This window comes from Elephas maximus, chromosome 5 (genome assembly GCF_024166365.1).
Source record: "Elephas maximus indicus isolate mEleMax1 chromosome 5, mEleMax1 primary haplotype, whole genome shotgun sequence".
Taxonomy (NCBI): domain Eukaryota; kingdom Metazoa; phylum Chordata; class Mammalia; order Proboscidea; family Elephantidae; genus Elephas; species Elephas maximus.
The window spans coordinates 91,476,778-91,498,170 of NC_064823.1; the positions used below are offsets into that span (position 1 = coordinate 91,476,778).

The 21,393-nt window shown below is 37.3% G+C and overlaps 1 protein-coding gene across 1 annotated transcript in view; it reads left to right on the plus strand.

Annotated features, from left to right (window-relative positions):
* LOC126077134 (transmembrane protease serine 11A-like) overlaps nucleotides 1-21,393 on the plus strand; it is a 55,470-nt gene that overhangs the window by 19,182 nt on the left and 14,895 nt on the right. Inside the window, exons 3-5 of the mRNA XM_049886166.1 lie at nucleotides 2,512-2,579; nucleotides 4,535-4,695; nucleotides 10,752-10,923. Of these exons, the coding sequence (XP_049742123.1) occupies nucleotides 2,512-2,579; nucleotides 4,535-4,695; nucleotides 10,752-10,923 (401 nt within the window). The remainder of the gene's footprint in view (nucleotides 1-2,511; nucleotides 2,580-4,534; nucleotides 4,696-10,751; nucleotides 10,924-21,393) is intronic.

Consider the following 21,393-nt stretch of genomic DNA (forward strand, 5'->3'; position numbering starts at 1 on the left):
TCCTCTGTTGTAAACTCTACTAGTGTAGGAACTCTTTGTACCCATCCTTGTGTCCTGGGATTTCTCAAGCTGCTGCCCGCAGACTGCCTGGATCACCTGAAGATGATTTAAATGCAGATTCCTAGGCCTCGCCTCAGACCTGCTGAACAAGGCTGTATTAGGGCAGGGCCCTGGAATCTGAATTATAAAGAAGAAACTGCTTTTTACTGTGATTACTGAAGTTCTGCATAGATTTTTCTTATGTTATTCTTCCAGCTTTTATCTCCCCAAACAAACTAACCACTCAAAGATAGAATTGATGCTGGGCTTAGGTATCTTCTCAGTAGGCATGCTGCCAGATGAATGATGTCATCGAAAGAGTCCAAAATTTAATCCAATTCATCAACAAGTTACGAACTGCCAAGGGATCAGTCATGGGTGGAACTTACTCAGAGGATAATTACAAACCAAACTTCTTTAAATACACAACTGCTATTTGTTTCCTTTTAAAATGTGCCACTTTTTCTCCCTATTGTGTTTTGTTTCCTTTTCTTTTCTTCTCAATTTCCCCCTGATAATGAGTAATAGTACTGTCTGTGTATGACAAGAAGCTAAATGATTACAAATAACAATGTCACTCTAACAAAACATGTTTTCAAAAATAGTTGTACTTCTAGTATATAAACCCCATATCTCCACACCCCATTTAGGTTTTTCTTATTCAAGTACAAATAAAGGTATATTTTGGACAACAGCAATTTCTCTATTTTCTAAATGCTATATCTGATCTTAACTTTATAGCCATTACCAAAATATACACAAGTGTTATACTTCATCATTAGGTCAATCAACTATTTTTTATAACTTAGTGATATGTTTTCTATGAAAGAAATTGAAGTAAAATTTGTATCACATTTAACGGGGGCCTGTGTGGTTGAATATAAAAAGATGGACCCTAGAGTTAGAAGACCTGGGTTCAAGTCCCAGTTTGTTATCTGTGTGATGCTGGGAAATTCACATAATGTTTCTGGGTCTCAGTTTACTCCTCTAGTAAAATAGGAATGACAATAATTCTATCTCGTAGGATATTTGTAAGGATTAAATTAGAATATAGAATATTTCGGTTCCTAACGAGCACATTTATGATTGCCTTTTTTAATAGGCAATAGGTTTTGTTTGGTTTGGTTTAATAATGCTAAGGAGCCCTGGCAGCACAGCATTTAAGAGCTCAGCTGCTAACCAAAAGGTTAGCAGTTCGAATCCACCAGCTCCTCCTTGGAAACCCTATATTGCAGCCCTACTCTGTCCTATAGGGTCACTATGAATTGGAATCTACTTGATGGCAATGGGCTAACAGTGCTAAGGAAATTATAATTTGTTCCTTTTCCCTGAAAAGACCTCTCATTTACTTTTATTTAGTTTTCTTGCTCTCACTTAAAGGATTTAGGAAAACTTTTTGCAAGTTCATCTTACCTAGTAAAGAAAAAAAAAAAAAACTAGTGCCATCGACATCTTAAAAAAAAAAAAAAAAAAAAAAAAACCTAGTATCAAATGTAAAATGTAGTAACTGCATTCAGAATGACACTCTTGCCACCCAGTGGTCATTAGGGGATACCTCAAGTGAGCGCTAGGTGTGATAAACCAGCACAATGATGCCATCGCAGCAATTAACACTGGGGATATATGAAGCAGAAGCAATAGCTTTTCTTTCCCTTCTTTGGTTACATACACTGAATAACACAACTATGATCTAATCTTGGAACACCAGCCTACTTTCTTTCTCCCTGATTTACCCTAGAGCACACCATCAACAGTACCAATTTAAAAATCTTTGGCTTTCTCCTAAATCCCTAATACCTCCCCCCTATGTTTTACAGCCAAAGTCATGCAGAGAGATGTGAGGCCTTCAGTGCCAGAATGGGGGTAGGAAACTAACAGTAATTAACTACCAAACCATACCTTTCATTTTATATTTGTTTAACATTTATAACCCTATGAGTACCACATCAATATTTTTGTTTTGCAGGTTAGGAAACTGAGGCTCCAATTAGTTCAACAGTTTTCTAAGGTCTCCCAGTTCATAAGTAGAAAGATAGGCTTCAAATCCGGGGCTATGAGGCTCCTAGGCCATGGTTCTTTCCACCACCCCACAGGGCCTCCTTCTTTTTTGCCTCCTCTGCTCTGTGTCTTTCTGTTTCTCCTTCTATGGAGTATAAAGAAGGTATTTTCTTCTCCAGACACCTATTTCCAGCACATGAGAATCACTTGGGGAGATTTTTTTTAAATATGAATACCTAGGTCCCCTCCAGAATAACTGAAACCAAAGCTCTGGGGGAGGGGCCCTACCATCTATAATTTGTAAAAAAAAAAATTCTGCAAGTGATTCTGTTGTACTGTTTGGGGTTCAGAAATCACTGTTTTAAATAATGGTATTGCTCATATTAATTTTTTTCTATTCCTTTGTTATTTAAGCTAGAGTATATCCTCGCTATAAAATATCTTATTAACATATAGTTTCTCTTACAATTACAGGTAGATGAGATATTTATAGATTCGGCCTTGAGAAAGCATTATATCAAGAACCAAGTGGTCACACTGATGTATGTATGTCTGGGCAAAGGTGGAGTCACAAGTCTGGAGGAACAAAGAGCAAAAGAGTCAGAGGACCCTCATTTATTGTGTGCCTTTATGAGCTAGATTCTTGGTTAGAATTTTTCATAAACATTATCTCCTTAAAAGCCTTGAAAATATAAGGCTGACCTCTATTTTGTAAATGAGAAAACTAAACTTGGGCAGGGTGGAGGGGCAGTGATTTATTTAAAATTCCTCAAGTGACAATGTCCCCAAGTGAGGGAGCCAGGATTCAAACGCCCATAGGCTGATCGTAAGGCCCAAGACCTACCAAAGTTCTTGGCCTCAGGAAAACCCAGCAGCATATCACTCATATGCAACAGGTGGTATCCAGATATATCATTTCTAAAAATATTAAGAAGGCAAAATTGACTACAAAATGGGATCATAGGTTTTACCTGTAATAAGGCTCTAGTGGAAGGAGGCATGTCCAAATCTAAAAAAAAAAAAAAAAAAAAAATTCTGTTATAATAATGTTTGTTTGGTAGAGGTGGAAGGAAGACTAATATCAGTTGTAGGTTTCAACTATGTTATTTTGAAAATCACACAAGAGAACATATACTTAATTAGGCACAAACCCAAGCTCATCTACTTAATGAAAAAATGTATATATCTAGGCTTGGATTTATTAGAAGGGAATAACAATAATTTTTCTCACCAACAGACATTATTGCACTCTTGACAGAGTTACTACAAGTTGCTTCCATTTTTACTGAGTAACTAGTGACCTCAGAAAGAATTTTATAACATGAATTGGATAATTTTTGGAGATGATGAACATATAAATACTGGAACTTTCTAGATGTCATGACTCTATTTTCAAATTCTGACCTGTAATAGCATTCCAGCCATATTATCATAGTCTTAGGAACTCCTTGGATTTGTAGTCATATCAATATGGGAGCTTTCCTATGGGTCCAGAAAAATTCCGCCCAATAAATATTGTTAATCCCGCTGACTTAATAGGGGAAATTACTTTGTCATCTGTTTGCCAATTTAACTTAAAATTCTGATTATTCATGTCATAATGTTCCAGAGCCTAAATGGACCGGAATATATAAAATGCCTCTCAACTTACATGATATCCTCTTTTTAAGCCAAAGGATAAGGCTTTTGTGTCTTTTAGAGGTTTGACTTTTTGAATTATAAAAATAAGATATATGATAGGTCAATACCTGTTGGTTTCAATTTTTTAAAAAGATTTTAATTGTTTGATTTTCCAATTTAAGAAAATGTAAATTCAGTCCCACAGGTGAAGAGACATGACACCTGTCTATACAAAAAAAGTCAAAGGAATTGGCTATATTTAATCTGGAGAAGATTCAGGGACTACAGTACTGCTGTATTCAAATATTTATATCAAAGAAGAATTTGATGTTTTGTGTATTTTCCAATTAGCAGACCTAAGTCTATTGGAATGGAAGATATAGGGAGACATATTTTAACTCAAAGTGAAGAACTCTCTTAAAATCAGAGCTGACCAAAGAGGAATGAGTCTCTTTAGGGAGGTGAATTTCCCATTATTTTAATTACTCCAGCAGGGTTCAAGAATCTTGTGTCATGGGTACGGTAGAGGTGATTCAGTTATCAAACAGATGGGTGATTGACCTAAGGGACCATTAAAATTTCTTCCAACCCTCAGAGTCTATGATCTGAACCATTATTTTTTGATGTCTGTGTCATACACAATTGCTGTAACAAATCTTCAAATTAATAATGGAACTGCACTTAAAACATAAAGAAAACACATTAAGAAATCATCTTTGGTCAGAGAGTGACATTTAGAAGAGTGTCAATGTGCGAGGATTAGTCCTTGATGCTCTCAGTAACCAAGACACAATTCAGGGGAAGAAGACAGAGGGACAAATGTAGGAGAGTACTGGATGTATTTGCTGAATACACATCTTTCTCTTGTGCATCCTAGTCCAGAGGAAGATGGTGTGAAAGTAGATGTCATTATAGTGTTCCAGTTCCCCTCAATGGAACAAAGAACAATGAGAGAGAAGGAAATCCATAGCATCTTAAATCAGAAGATAAGGAACACAAGAACTCTGCCAATAAATATCTCCTCAGTTCAGTTTAACGGTAAGTAGGTACCTTTGTACGTGATATGAAGTACCTTATAAAGTCAATTTTATGACTAAAATTTACTTGTCATTATTTCCACTTCAAAAAAAAACAGCAAGAATTTAGCTGGAAGAAATTTTTAAGTTAAAAAACTGACATTTCAAGGCTTTAATATTCTCTGATGAAAGCATATCTGAAGTTAAACATCAAGTAGCTTTACCTGCAGTAATTTAATGGCATTTGTTCCAAAATAAAAACAAACCTTTACTACCATCAGAGGTTAATCTGACCCAGCCACCGCCTCTGTAACTAAGCAAGTGAAAACACTGAGGGTTTAGCAACAAAGGCATTTCCGGGTGGTACAGGCCTAACACATGAACTCATGTGTTGCCTTTTAAAAAATACCAATAGTTTCTGTATATATTGATGTTATATTTTGTTAGCTTTTTCTCCATGAAACTTTGGGTGATATACCAACTTTGGAATCTGTAAAGGCATCTTAGAAAAATGTTTTAAAAATAACTAAACTAGCAAAAATAAATTATCGGACCCATTTACACATAAAACCAAAACCAAGCCAAACCCATTGCCATGGAGTCAATTCCAACTCATAGTGACCCTGTAGTTCTGCTTTTTTTTCCTCCACCCTTAGCTTATTACATCATTATCATTTCTCTAAAAGGATCTTTATCAACTCCCTTCTATGCCCTTTATATGAAGCATCTAATTTAATTTCTAGATTCCTGCTACATAGGCAAATTCCCCTTTATAGATGTGAAAGGAGTACAAAAAAGAATTCAATAAGTAAAAAGAGCTAAAATCCAAACCTATATCTCACTCCCAAACTATTTTACTACCGTTACCCCAAATGTGTTCCTGAAACACTAATTTCATGGTAGTTCCATGAAAAAAGGTTCTGTGGTCAAACTCATTTTGTAAGTTTTATGTATGATATTCATCTCTTGGAAATTCATCACTAATATTACCATATTAAAGGTGCCGAGGAGCCCAGCTAGACAGAAACCTGTTTATCCTTGTACACTAAGCTGCTTCCACAAGCATCTACTTCCAGCAGATGGGTGTAGACTTCCATTACAAATTTCTATGGTTATCAGACTTAAAGGAATTCACAGAAAAGAATTAAATGATTTATATTAGATGGAAACAGGATGCCCTGTGCTTTTAAGGGTCTGGCTGACTTCTCAAGAGGGAACCTGGTCAAGAAGTGAAAATCCTGGTCAGGAAGTGAAAATCTGAGGGAAAGAGATGGGCAGGAGTTTGCTGATGTGACAAAGAGTCAGCTACTCAGGGAATAAAGATGGGAAACTCTCCCATCCCAGGAAGGAAGAACCTGTCAAGAGTTTAATCCACTTTGTTAGGAGGGGAAGCAAATTAATCAAGGTTGTGAAAGAGTGGCCATTCTGATAAGTTACATGAGGTAGTCTCTGTAATGCCCAACATCCAGTTAATTTGCCAGGAATTTAAAACCAGAAATGTTTTTAAATTCCTATCTGAAACCAGAAATGAAGCATGAAATGGCGTAGGCTGCCTGGCCTTTTTCTTACAGGCTTAGCTTATAAGCTTCAGCTTACTTTAATGACTACTAGATTAAAAGGCAGGGTATGCTGATGGAGAACCTGAGTTGAGATTTAGCTGACTAATTCTAACTCCACTGAGTCACTACAGGACCACCCAAATAATTGGCCCATGCCTTTGCCTTCGTTTCTCCTCAGTAAAATTGCAATGACCATGTTTGCTCTTCCTTAAATCGTAGAAATATTATGAAGATATGTAAGAAATTAGAAAACATGATATAAACATAGAGACCATTACTATTTAGAGAGCTTTTAAATTATGCATATACCTTGGAAACCTGAAAACATTAATTCAAATGATTGGCAGTAGAAAGAGCTAGAGCTTTCGTAATCTCCAAATGTAAAAACAGAAGTATTTACTAGCACTTAGAAGGTGTCCATTTAGTGGAAAGCTCAGAAGAATCCTTACAGGCAAAAACATCACTCTCAGGAACACTTAATTTACTTCCAATTCACTTCCAGGGAATGAGCAACACTCACTTCCAAAGAACGGAAAACCATAGACATTTCAAGACAAAGTCTAGAAATGATCCTGCAACTTAAGATTTATCCAGAATTTTTTTTCTTTGTCAAGAATCTGTGCTTTGTTTTGACAAATAACCTTCATGTGATGCAATGCATCAAAAAAAAAAAAAAGCAAAGTTAAAATCTACTTCTTCACACTGCCAATGCCATGACTAAGGTAGAGCACCTACCTACATGCCAGTTGCCTACATATATGCTTCTGCTCACATCATGATGCTTGTAGCATGCAGAGCCCTAGATACATCAATTACTCCCAGCTCAGAAGTGTGTTAGAGGTCATTTTCAAGACGAAAATGTTAATGCTTCTTTTCACTCCAAAACCTGGAAATCTTCATCAGCTAGTTACTTGTGTATAGGCAGTTTTCCTCCAGATGCAATCATTCTCCCTAATTTTAAAATCCAATTACACTCACAACCATTACACACCTTCATACCATTCCTAGAAATGGATGGGTTGTATCTTATTTGAACTAGGCTGAAGTTTTAACTGAAGAATTATAATATTATGCCATTTTTTCACTTTTAATGCATTACTACTAGGGAAAAAATAAGTTAGTTTTTAAAAAGTGAAATAGGACATTTACTATCTTAAACTACATTTCAGAGTAAATTGAGTTTCTTCTACAGAATAAGCTCTGAGAATCTGTCCTGAGCAATTGATTTTTTTTTTTTTTTTTTTTTACCATGAAAGGATTTGAGAATACCTTCAAGGGTACCTTGAATTGAGTATTTTCAAAACTTTCCACTTTGTAGAGTTCAACATCGCTAGTTTTCCTAGTGGGACTCATAGAAAGCTAGTACAAACATTCTTATTTTGTACAAGAGGAAATAAGATGCAGAGAATACGAATTCGAGAAACATGGCCCTGATAGAAATAAAAAAACAGTTCTATCCTCATTCTGCTCAGTAAGTCATTTTTACTTGAAAATCGTGATTGTTTCATGCAACCTTCCACCAGTTTTAGGTTTAAAGGTTTGTGTTTCCTTTGTCAAATTCCTAACTCTTATAAACTGACAGAGTTTAATCTTATTTAGGTTCAGTACAATATTTATCTCTTACCAGTACTCAGCAAATGTTGGGTAAGGATGCATGATAGTTTCATCTTCAGAAAAAGCATTTTGATAGTTAAAAAACTGTATTTTAGAAATATTTTCTGTATACTTTATGAGAGTTTTCAGACTTTTTTCTGCCCTGCAATGCTTTGATCAAGCACAAGGCTTATATAAAATCTTACACAACAAGACAAAAGCAGACCTGTTCTGGTTAAGCCTGGTTTTGACACCTGGAGACACATTTACTTGCTCCTTCTTTCCCATCTCATGAAGTAGAATCAAAAGAGGCTTCAACCTGCACCGTTGAAAAACCACTGCCCTGTACTAAGCAAGCTATGTGTGGTTTAGATGCCTTAAACTATTCACTGCTTAGGGTATCATCCACCCAGTTAGAGGTTTCCAATAAGTGTCTACAAAAATTGTACATGTTTGTTGTCATATCAGATATCCATTCTCTTAACTGATCTATATGGCCAACTGTCTAGAATGCACATACGGTCACTATCCTCTGGTAATTCCTAGTCATTGACACCATCTGGGAGAATATCAAATCACCATTATTTGTTCCATTTTGTTTTTCAGCAATGAGCTCATCAACAGGGAAGCTAACTGTCCAAGCATGTAAGTCTAGTGAGTTAATGTAAACAAGTTCAAATTCCATATCAGAAAGGATATCTTCAAATATTAGCTCATAGTTTCCCATCCATGTTCCACATTTTTGGGAAGAGAGAGTAAGAATTAGACAATAGATATAAAGGTGTCTTTTACCCCTAATACTCAACACTTTTTTTTTTTCTAACTCTGAGCCCGATCTTTTAGTCATGTTTTAAGAAAAATGTTTTACATGGTGGAAATTTTTAGGCAATTTGAAGAAACTATATATTTCTGGTTTGCAATAAGTGGACTTGCTTTTCTAGTTTTTCTAAATTCTATGAAATGTTCTTTCTGCTAAGAAATAAAATGAGAAAGTAATGGATCCCTTATCTTTAACTGACCTGAACAATTAGCTTAATATACTCATCTCCATAGTGCAATGGTTCCACTCACTCATTTTGTATCAGCATGGCCTTCATTTTGAATGATTTTTACCAAAGTGGCCATGAATTTGAATAAAAGTGTTTATGCTTTTCCCTCTATGTCTTGCAAACTTAGTAAATATTTGCATTCATTTATTCGACAACTTTTTTTTTAACATCTACCAAGGACCAGAAACTGTGTCGGAAGCTAACAATGCCATTGTATAAGGCACAATCTCTACCTTGAAATAAATTAGAGTTCAGAGATTGGGGTGATAGATAAACCAGGAAATGCTAAAATTGTATAAGTGTTATGACAGAGAAAGTTCACGGTACTATGAGAGTCAATAAAGGAGGCAGCTGACGAGTCTTGTGGGCTCAGAAAATGATCCCTGAAACAGGACAAAGGAGAAGACGTGAGTCAAATGAAAGGTGGGGCGAGTGTTCTAGACAGGCAGAGTAGTATGTAAAAATATCCTCAGGCAATCAAGAACATAGTCATTTCTTGTAACTGAAAAAAAGTCAATATATCCGGACTTGAAATATGGAGCTTAAAAATTTGAGGAAAGGGTGTGGTTAACAGTAATCAAGGGCCAGAACCATGCTGAAACATTTAACTTTATTTGGAGGGCAATGAGGAGTCACTGAAAGATTCTATACATTTCAGAAAGATCACTCAGGCTACGGAGAATGGAGAATGGATTCGAGAGGCAAAGCTGGAGGCAGGGAGAGGAAATGGTAGTCTAAAGTAAACTAGAGTAACTACAGAGGAATGGAGATTTCTAAAATGGCTGGCTGTATTTCGAGAGTAATTAATACCAGTAAAATGAACTTTCTTCTCGGATACCTAATTCCTTGAGACAAGAATAGAACATACTATATTTTCCTTATTGGCATCATACTCAAAATATGCTTAATTCTTAGTAGGAAACCTAAGTAGTATAATAATCTTTGATCTAATGAAGATAATATACAAAAAAAAAAACCCAAGCCTATTGCCATCAAGTCAATTCCTACTCATAGCGACCCTACAGGACAGAGTAGAACTGCCCCCATAGGGTTTCCAAGAAGCAGCGGGTAGATTCAAACTGCCAACTGACACAAGCTCTTAACCACTGCACCACCAGGGTTCCTAAAGCTTATACAGCAAAAACCCAAATCTGTTGCCATTGAGTTGATTCCAACTCATAGTGATCCTATAGGACAGAGTAAAACTACCCCATAGGGTTTCCAAGGAACAGCCAGTGGATTCGAACTGCCAACATTTTGGTTAGCAGCTAAACACTTAACCACTGTGCCACCAGGGCTCCAAAGGATAATATAGTATAAATTTGGTTCCCCCCACCCCCAACCCCAACATCTGTAAAGATGAAGTTTATGTGGAAATAATGGACCAGGGACTGGTAATGGACATTAACCCTGCACATCTTAGGAACGAAGTCATCAGAAGACTAGATGGGGAGTGGATTTCGACAAATGAACAATTTACTTGTCTGACCAGGGGGAGCTGTTCTTCTGGTGATGACTTCATGTCAAGTTAGCACTGCAAGATCACCCAAAATGGAGAAACAATAATCTTAGTATGAGCTCCCAGGATATCTGCATAATTGCTACTGCAACTCTTCAGGACTGATTTGACACTTTCTGGTGTGTCACCCTTTGCAATTTAACATAGCTTCAGTAGGAAGCATATATCCATATATATACATACAGAGGTGGGCAAAACATCAACACATCAGGAAATACAGGAAAGAGTATTCATACACTACATGCTTGTACAATGATAGATGTAAAAGTTATTGCTTTGCAACACTCCATTAAGTTCTTTGTGTCATATAAAATTCAGGGAGCCATTTCTTATAACTTAACGATCTCATTTCTTTCAGGTTGTGGTAAACGAGTTGTTCCATTAATTGTCAACAGAATAATGTCCGGTGACATTGCAGCCAAGTCTGCCTGGCCTTGGCAAGCTTCCCTTCAGCATAACAACGTACATCAGTGTGGAGCCAGCTTGATTAGTGATACGTGGCTCATTACTGCAGCACACTGCTTTAAGAAGTAAGTTACTGACCTTAAGTTGGACCCCATTACTGGTAAAAATCACTGAGTTGTATCATGTTTTGAGTGATACAATCCCTAAATATTACTGAGGTAAAATAAGAAAAAAATTATTTCAGGATCTTTCCTAAAATGCAACTTGAATACTTACTGGGAAAGTTTGGTCAGAATAGAGACAGTAGTAGTCATTATCTTAGTGTTGGTTAATCAAGTCCTAAGAGTTTTAAATAAATGGCATAAGAAAGCAGAAATCATCCTAATGCAAAATAACTACTAACTTTAAAAATTAATCCCTTGTCAATCATCTCTACTTAAAATTAGTTCTGTTTCTGCCAAACATCTGTGCCAATCACATGTTGATCATGAATAATATGCAAATTAATTGCAATCTTTAAAAGATGCAAGACGTTGGTAACTGTAATGATAGAGAACCGCTCATATCAAATTTACAGCATTGACATAAGAAGATCTGGTGGATAAGAGCAGTCCACAACCAAAATGAGAAAATCACCAGGCTGATAAGGATAGGCACTTCAAAAACTATTTATTTGATTAAGAAAGATTTTTGGGCCATTCAATGTGGCCTCTATATCATATAATCATATAGCACCTCTTATTAATGGTGCACACTGGTCATGAAGAATACTGTGCTTTCATATTTTTTTTCCAAAAGAATAGTTAACAGTTGCTTCATTTTTTATTCATTTTGACTATAGCTGTAACATAAATTGTATTAAATCTAAGATGAAATTACTGTTTTTTTCATAATTTTTAGTTTTACTTTTCAAGATGAAATTACCGTTTTTTCATAATTTTTAGTTTTACTTTTCAAGATAATAACCAGTCAAATTATTTTATCACTATTATATTTAAAATTTTGCATTTCTTTCTAAGCAGATTCACTTGATGGCCTTTCTCCAGTACTATTTTTCATATTGATAACAAGGGCTTCCTAAGCATCTCTGTAAAGTAGGTGGCAGCCAGATTTAGTGGATAAAATATTGCCCCAGCCAGCAGGAGAGATGGATCTAATCTCTGTGACCTTGGGCAAGTTATTGAGCCTCCTGCATTAGGAGATGGATGGACATGATCTTATCAAGTTCCTTTTGAGCTCTAAAATTTTGACTTTTGTTACCACAGCAAACTCCATCTACTAAGGAGTCTAAATCAATATAGAAACTTGAATTCTTAAAGTTCGAAAACATGAGATCAAAAGTCCAAATACATTAAAAAGCACAGAAATCCCTGATTGAGGTGCCTCGTTTCACACTGAATACCTCAAAGTTACAGGGAGCTTGTTATCTCAAAAGCAAGCCAATTTTGTGGTAAATCTGTTTTTTGCAAATATCCTTGTAACACTGAATATCAAATTTGCAACCTAATAACTTCCACCCACTGATATTTATGCTTTCATCTGGAAGAACAGGGATCAAATTTATTTCATCATCTATGTCTTTTTATTCAAAGAGAATTGTTCCTTAGCTTCTCTTTTTCAAACCAAACACTATACAATGAGTAAGAATCTCCATACCGTATGTGAAGATAAACATCATTAGTTTATTGCCACAGCACCAGCTCCCAGATACCCTACCTACCATCTTGATTCTTCTCTTCTGAACGTTACTGATTTTTTGAGTGCCTCCCTTAAGGTGTATGCCAAGAACTAAGGACACTTCTCCAGCTATGACTAATGTCATACATGACAAAGTAAAATGGGAAGGCTTATGGGAAGAACAAAATAAATTGAATAAAAAGATAATATGTATTTTAGAACTAAACAACTCTACCCAAAGAGTGATGATTAAGAATTCTTGGGATACTTTTATGACTTGCCAAAGATATCTACCCTGTACCATGTTTTTTAGGCTTAGAAGATGATGGTAGAAATTAGGCTCAACAATTTAGCTGATGATACACAGCTAGAAGGAAAAACAGGTGTGTTGAGTGAAAAAAAAAAAACACCACAAATATTAAAATGACCATAATTATGTTAATAAGATAGAACTAAATGATTAACTTCAGCAGGTATAAATGTAAGGCTCATATTTGAGTCCAAAAATCTAAGTGTTTCAGTACGAAAAGGGGAAATGTGCTTTAACATGTGAAAATTACTTAGAAAGTTTGCTGGAAGTGAGTTAACTATGAGTCAGTTGCCCCCAAAACTAATTTAGGATTTAGTTGCATTAAAAGAAATTTAGGGAGGCGGAGCCAAGATGACGGAATAGACGGATGCCTCGCGGAGCCCTCTTCACAACAAAGACCGGAAAAAACAAGTGAAACGAGTATATTTGTGACAAGCTGGGAGCCCTGAGCTTCAAAGGCAAGCTTAGACAAAGAACTAAGGGGCAGAGGAAGGAAGAGACTGTTCAGAAGTGGAGAAAAGTTGCTGGACATGAATCACGGGGAGCCCTCAGGCACCATTCCCGGAGCAGCGACAGTGGCAGCAGTGTAAGCGGTGGTGGCGGGGTGGTCCTAGCATTCAGCCGCAGTTTCCTCAGGAAGAAGCAGCCAGCCATACAGCCCACTCGCACTTCCAGAACCTAAGCAGAAGGGCGCTCTCAGCAAAAACTAAGTACTTGCATATATTTTACTGTGCCCCCACCAAAACCAACCCAGCTTCAGTGCCTGAATCCCTAGGCCTGAGAGAGACCCTGGTGAGCACGTGGAGCCATCCTCCCGGCCTTGGGGAAGGAAAAAATTTGCAACTGGGGGGAAAAGATAATTTGCTAGCTACATTAACTGGGGGAGCTCAGGACAGAAGCAGCTCCTGTCCAGGCATAAACCGTCCATGGACCTTGAGCACCTTTCCCTTCTGCATGGACCTGTGTGGGCCTATTTCGGGAGAATAGGCCCTTGTTGGCAAACTCCAACTGTTTCAGCAGTGCGGTGGAGAGATGGGTGTTTGATGTTGGACATTGCTTTGCTTATTAAACAAGGTCCTGACCTACCCACAACAGGGACCTAGGGACTGGTGGCTCCACTTGGGTCACCCAGCCACCCGCAACAGGGGCCCAGGGATAACTGGCACCTCCCAGTCCTTACAACAAAATCTTTGGGTGCCCATGGTCCCTCTGCGGAGCCCACCACCAGCACGCCCTAGGGAACAGAGACGCGTTTTCCTCAGAGACACTTGGGGGTCGGTTCTCAGTTCCCTGCCTTGTTCAGAGCGTGACCCCCTGCTGCAATCAGATACAGATATATATGCCAATCACCCCTGCCCCTCTAAGACTGTACGACAGAGCCTGTACCACACACTTGACATCAGCTACCTGGAAACATGAGCTGAATTCATACAAGAAAACTGAATGGACTCCTAGATTGATATACCTGATAACAGCTCTAGCCAGCTGGGGACAGGACACCAGAGCTCCAAAGGCGAAAATAATCAAGCTAGCTCAAACAACCCATAGGGGTATATCCAAACAAAACAAAGCAAGCAGCTATGACACAGTAAGCAAGCATAAAATAATACAATAACTTATAGATAGCTCGGAGACAACAGTCAATATCAAGTCACATAAAGAAACAGGCCATGATCACCTCAACAGGCTCTCAAAACAAAGAATCCAGGGATCTTCTAGATGAAAGTGCATTCCTGGAATTACCAGATGCAGAATACAAAACTTTAATATACAGAATCCTTCAAGACATCAGGAAGGAAATGAGGCAATACACAGAACAAGCCAAGGAACACACAGATAAAGCAACTGAAGAAATTAGAAAGATTATTCAGGAACATAATGAAAAGTTTAATAAGCTGGAAAAATCCATAGACAGACAGCAATCAGAAATTCAGAAGATTAACAATAAAATTACAGAATTAGATAACTCAGTAGAAAGTCAGAGGAGCAGAATTGAGGAAGTAGAAGCTAGAATTTCTGAACTCAAAGATAAATCACTTGGCACTAATATAATTGAAGAAAAATCAGATAAAAGAATTTTAAAAAATGAAGAAACCTTAAGAATCATGTGGAACTCTGCCAAGAGAAATAACCGATGAGTGGTTGGAGTACCAGAACAGGGAGGGATAACAGAAAATACAGAGAAAATAGTTGAGGCTTTGTTGGCAGAAAACTTCCCTGATATTGTGAAAGATGAGAAGATATCTATCCAAGATGCTCATCGAACTCCACATAAGGTAGATCTTAAAAGAAAGTCACCAAGACATATTATAATCAAGCTTGCCAAAACCAAAGGTAAGGAGACAATTATAAGAGCAGCGAGGGATAAAAGAAAAGTCACCTACAAGGGAGAGCCAATAAGAATAAGCTTGGAGTAAGTACTCAGCAGAAACCATGCAGGCAAGAAGGCAATGGGATGACATATTTAAAAAATTGCCTGCCAAGAATCATATATCCATCAAAACCATCTCTTAAATATGAAGGTGAAATTAAGACATTTCCAGATAAACACAAGTTGAGGGAATTCGTAAAAACCAAACCAAAACTACAAGAAATACTAAAGGGAGTTCTTTGGTTAGAAAATCAATAATATCAGGTAAGAACCCAAGACTAGAACACTAGGCAGAGCAACCAGAAGTCAACCCAGACAGGGAAATCTAAAAAAAAAAAAAAAAAACACAAAGCAAGTTAAAAAAAAAGCCCAACACAGGGTAACAGCGATGCTATTATATAAAAGAAGACAACATTAAAATAAAAAAGAGGGTCTAAGAAATGTAATCATACACCTTCCATATGGAGAGGAAAATACGGTAATACAAAGAAATAAAAGTTAGTTATAAATTTAGAAAAATAAGGGTAGATAATAAGGTAACCACAAAGGAGACAAGCTATCCTACTCATCAAAATAAAATACAAGGGAAAAATACAGACTCAGCAGAAACAAAATCAACAACAACAAATATGAGGAAAGAACAATATATAAAGAAAATCTACTCAGCACATGAAATCAAGTGGGAAAAAGAAGATGTCAACACACAAAAAAAGACATCAAAATGATAGCACTAAATTCATACCTATCCATAATTTCCCCGAATGTAAATGGACTAAATGAACCACTAAAGAGACAGAGAGTGGCAGAATGGATTAAAAAACAAGATCCATCTATATGCTGCCTACAAGAGACACACCTTAGACTTAGAGACACAAACAAACTAAAATTCAAAGGATGAAAAAAATATATCAAGCAAACAACAATCAAAAAAGAGCAGGAGTGGCACTATAAATTTCTGACAAAATAAACTTTAAAGTTAAATCCATCAGAAAAGATAAGGAAGGACACTATAGAATGATTAAAGGGACAATACACCAAGAAGATATAACCATAGTAAATATTTATGCACCCAATGACAAGGCTGCAAGATACATAAAATAAACTCCAACAGCATTGAAAAGTGAGATAGCTCCACAATAATAGTAGGAGACTTCAACACACCACTTTGGGTGAAGGACAGGACATCCAGAAAGAAGCTCAATAAAGACACGGAAGATGTAAATGCCACAATCAACCAACTTGACCTCATAGACATATACACGACACTCCACCCAACAGCAACCAACTATACTTTCTTTTCTAGTGCACCTGGAACATTCTCTAGAATAGACCACATATTGGGTCATAAAGCAAGCCTTAGCAGAATCCAAGACATTGAAATATTACAAAGCATCTTCTCTGACCATAAGGCCATAAAAGTGGAAATCAATAACAGAAAAAGCAGGGAAGAGAAATCAAACACTTGGAAACTGAACAATACCCTGCTCAAAAAAGATTGGACTATAGAAGACATTAAGGATGGAATAAAGAAATTCTTAGAAACCTTTGGGAAACAGCAAAAGCAGTGCTCAGACGCCAATTTATATCAATAAATGCACACACCCAAAAAGAAGAAAGGGCCAAAATCAAAGAACTCTCCCTACAACTTGAACAAATAGGAAGAGAGCAACAAAAGAAACCCACAGGTACCAGAAGAAAACAAATAATAAAAATTAGAGCTGAACTAAATGAAAAACAGAAAAATGACGGAAAGAATTAACAAGACCAAAAGCTGTTTTTTTTAAAAACTCAACAAAATTGATAAACCATTGGCCAAACTGACAAAAGAAAAACAGGAGAGGAAGCCAATAACCCGAATAAGAAATGAGAAGGGCGATATTACAACAGACCCGACTGAAATTAAAAGAATCATATGAGATTGCTATGAAAAACTATACTCAAACAAATTTGAAAACCTAGAGGAAACAGCTGAATTCCTAGAAACATACTACCTACCTAAACTAACACAAACAGAGGTAGAACAACTAAATAGACCCATAACAAAAGAAGAGATTGAAAAGGTAATCAAAAAACTCCCCCCCAAAAAAGCCCTGGTCCGGACGGCTTCACTGCAGAGTTCTACCAAACTTTCAGAGAAGAGTTAACACCACTACTACTAAAGGTATTTCAGAGCATAGAAAAGGATGGAATACTTCCAAATTCATTGATGAAGCCACTATATCCCTGATACCAAAACCAGGTAAAGACACCACAAGAAAAGAAAATTATAGACCCATATTCCTCATGAATGCAGATGCAAAAATCCTCAACAAAATTCTAGCCATTAGAATTCAACAACATATCAAAAAGATACTTTACCATGGCCAAGTGGGATTCACAGCAGCTATGCAGGGATGGTTCAACATTAGAAAAACAATCCACCACATAAATAAAACAAAAGACAAGAATCACATGACTTTATCAATTGATGCAGAAAAGGCATTTGACAAAGTTCAACACTCATTCATGATAAAAACTCTCAGCAAAATAGGAATAGAAGGAAAATTTCTCAACATAATAAAGGGCATTTATACAAAGCCAACAGCCAACATCACCCTAAATAGAGAGAGCTTGAAAACATTCCCATCGCGATTGGGAACCAGACAAGGATGCCCTTTATCACCACACTTATTCAACATTGTGCTGGAAGTCCTAGCCAGAGCAATTAGGCTAGATAAAGAAATAAAGGGCATCCAGATTGGCAAGGAAGAAGTGAAAATATCTCTATTTGCAGATGACGTGATCTTATACACAGAAAACCCTAAGGAAGCCTCCAGAAAACTACTGAAACTAATAGAAGAGTTCAGCAGAGTATCAGGATACAAGATAAACATACAAAAATCAGTTGGATTCCTCTACCCAGTGCCCAGCAACCCTGTGCCATCAAGTCGATTCCATCTCATAGCCCTCTACACCAACAAAAAGAACATCGAAGAGGAAATCATCAAATCAATGCCATTTACTGTAGCCCCCAAGAAGATAAAATCTTTAGGAATGAGTCTTACCAGAGATGTAAAAGACTTATACAAAGAAAACTACAATACACTTCTGCAAGAAACCAAAAGAGACTTATATAAGTAGAAAAATATACCTTGCTCATGGATAGGAAGACTTAACATTATAAAAATGTCTATTCTACCAAAAGCAATCTATACATTTAATGTAATTCTGATCCAAATCCCAACGACATTCTTCAATGAGATGGAGAAACAAATCACCAACTTCATATGGAAGGGAAAGAGGCCCCGGATAAATAAGATATTACTGAAAAAGAAGAACAAAGTAGGAGGCCTTACTTTACCTGATTTTAGAACCTATTTTACCGCCACAGTAGTCAAAACAGCCTGGTGCTGGTACAACAACAGATACATGGACCAATGGAACAGAATTGAGAATCCAGACATAAATCCATCCACATATGAGCAGCTGACATTTGACAAAGGCCCCAAAACAGTTAAATGGGGAAAAGACAGTCTTTTTAACAAATGGTGCTGGCATAACTGGATATCCATCTGCAAAAAAATGAAACAAGACCCATACCTCACTCCATGCACAAAAACTAACTCAAAATGGGTCAAAGACCTAAATATAAAATCTAAAATGATAAAGATCATGGAAGAAAAAATAGGGACAACGTTAGGAGCCCTAATACATGGCATAAACAGTATAGAAAACATTATAAATAACATAGAAGAAAAACTAGATAACTGGGAGCTCCTAAAAATCAAACACTTATGCTCATCCAAAGACTTTTTTTAGCTATGACATTTCCGATCAGCCCCTGGTCTCTAAAATGTACATGATACTGCAAAAACTCAACTGCAAAAAGACAAATAACCCAATTAAAAAATGGGCAAAAGATATGAATAGACACTTCACTAAAGAAGACATTCAGGTAGCTAAGATATATAAGGAAATGTTCACGATCATTAGCCATTAGAGAAATGCATATCAAAACTACAATGAGATTTTATCTCACCCAACAAGGCTGGCATTAATCCAAAAAACACAAAATAATAAATGTTGGAGAGGCTGTGGAGAGATTGGAACACTTCTACACTGCTGGTGGGAATGTCAAATGGTACAACCACTTTGGAAATCGATTTGGCGCTTCCTTAAAAGAACTACCATACAATCCAGCAATCCCACTCCTTGGAATATATCCTAGAGAAATAAGAGCCTTTATACAAACGGATATATGCACACCCATGTTTATTGCAGCACTGTTTACAATAGCAAAAACATGGAAGCAACCAAGGTGCCCATCAAAGGATGAATGGATAAATAAATTATGGTGTATTCACACAATGGAATACTACACATCGATAAAGAACAGTGAGGAATCTGTGAAACATTTCATAACATGGAGGAAACTGGAAGGCATTATGCTGAGTGAAATTAGTTGCAAAAGGACAAATATTGTATAAGACCACTATTATAAGAACTTGAGAAATAGTTTAAACCGAGAAGAAAACATTCTTTTGTGGTTATGAGAGGGGGGACGGAGGATGGGTGGGAGAGATGCATCCACTAATTAGATAGCAGATTAGAACTACTTTAGGTGAAGGGAAAGACAACACACAGTACAGGGGAGGTCAGCACAATTAGACTAAACCAAAAGCAAAGACGTTTCCTGAATAAACTGAATGCTTTGAAGGCCAGCGTAGCAGGCACATGGGTCTGGGGACCATGGTTTCAGGGGACATCTAAGTCAATTGGCATAATAAAATCTATTAAGAAAACATTCTGCATCCCACTTTGAAGAGTGGCATCTGGGGTCTTAAATGCCAGCAAGCAGCCATCTAAAAAAAGCATCAATTGGTCTTAACCCACCTGGATCAAAGGAGAATGAAGAACACCAAGGACACAAGGTGATTACGAGCCCAAGAGATAGGACCACATGAACCAGAGACTACATCATCCTGAGACCAGAAGAACTAGATAGTGCCCAGCTACAACTGATGACTGCCCTGACAGGGAACACAACAGAGAACCCCTGAGGGAGCAGGAGAGCAGTGGGATGCATACCCCAAATTCTCATTAGACCAGGCTTAATGGTCTGACTGAGACTGGATGGACCCCAGTGGTCATGGCCCCCAGACCTGTTGCCCCAGGACAGGAACCATTCCCGAAGCCAACTCTTCAGACATGGATTGGACTGGACAATGTGTTGGAGAGGGATGCTGGTGAGGAGTGAGCTTCTTGGATCAGGTGGACACTTGGGACTATGTTGGCATCCTCTGCCTGGAGGGGAGATGAGAGTGTGGAGGGGGTTAGAAGCTGGCAAAAAGGACACAAAAACAGGGAGTGGAGGGAGAGAGCGGGCTGTCTCATTAGGGGGAGTGTAATTGGGAGTGTGTATAGCAAGGTATGTATGGGTTTTTGTGTGAGAGACTGACTTGATTTGTGAACTTTCACTTAAAGCACAATAAAAATTATTGGAAAAAAAAAAAGAAATGTAGAACCCAGTATAAATAAGATGTTAGACTTTGTGTTGGTCAGATCCTACCTGGGGTAATGCATTCTGTCCTGGTCAACACACTGAAAGGGAATGTGACAGAATGAAATGCTCTTAGAGGGTCTTAGCAAAGAAAGATGACAGTATATACCTTGAGTTTATCACTTAAAGTGTGGCCCACAGACCAGCAGCATTCACATCACTAGGGAGTTTGTTAGAAGTGCAAGAATCTCAAGCCCTATCCCAGACCTTCTAAATCAGGAGCTGCATTTTATAAGATCCCCAGGTTATTTGTATATACATTAAGGTTTGGCAAATACTGCCCTACGAGACAAAAATTTTATCCTGAGAAATCTGTAGCAGAGATAATAGTTGTATTCATATATATGAAGTACTTTTATGTGGAACAGAACTAGGAAGTCAAATTTATACTGAATTGAAGGAAGAACTTGCGAACAGAACTGCTGAAAGATGAAAGAGGCTCCAAGAAGAAGAAATGTATGCTAAGGCCAAGAGGATGCCACCATCTGCAGAATAGTTCAAGCATGGACAGTAATCACCTGACGGTGTTCTTATAACAACTATCAATATTTACTAGGCAGTACTTTACAGGAAACCTTGATAGTGTAGTAGTTAAGAATTGAGCTGCTAACCAAAAGGTCAGCAGTTCAAATCCACCTGGTCCTCCTTGGAAACCCTATGGGGCAGTTCTGCTCTGTCCTATAGGGTCACTATGAGTT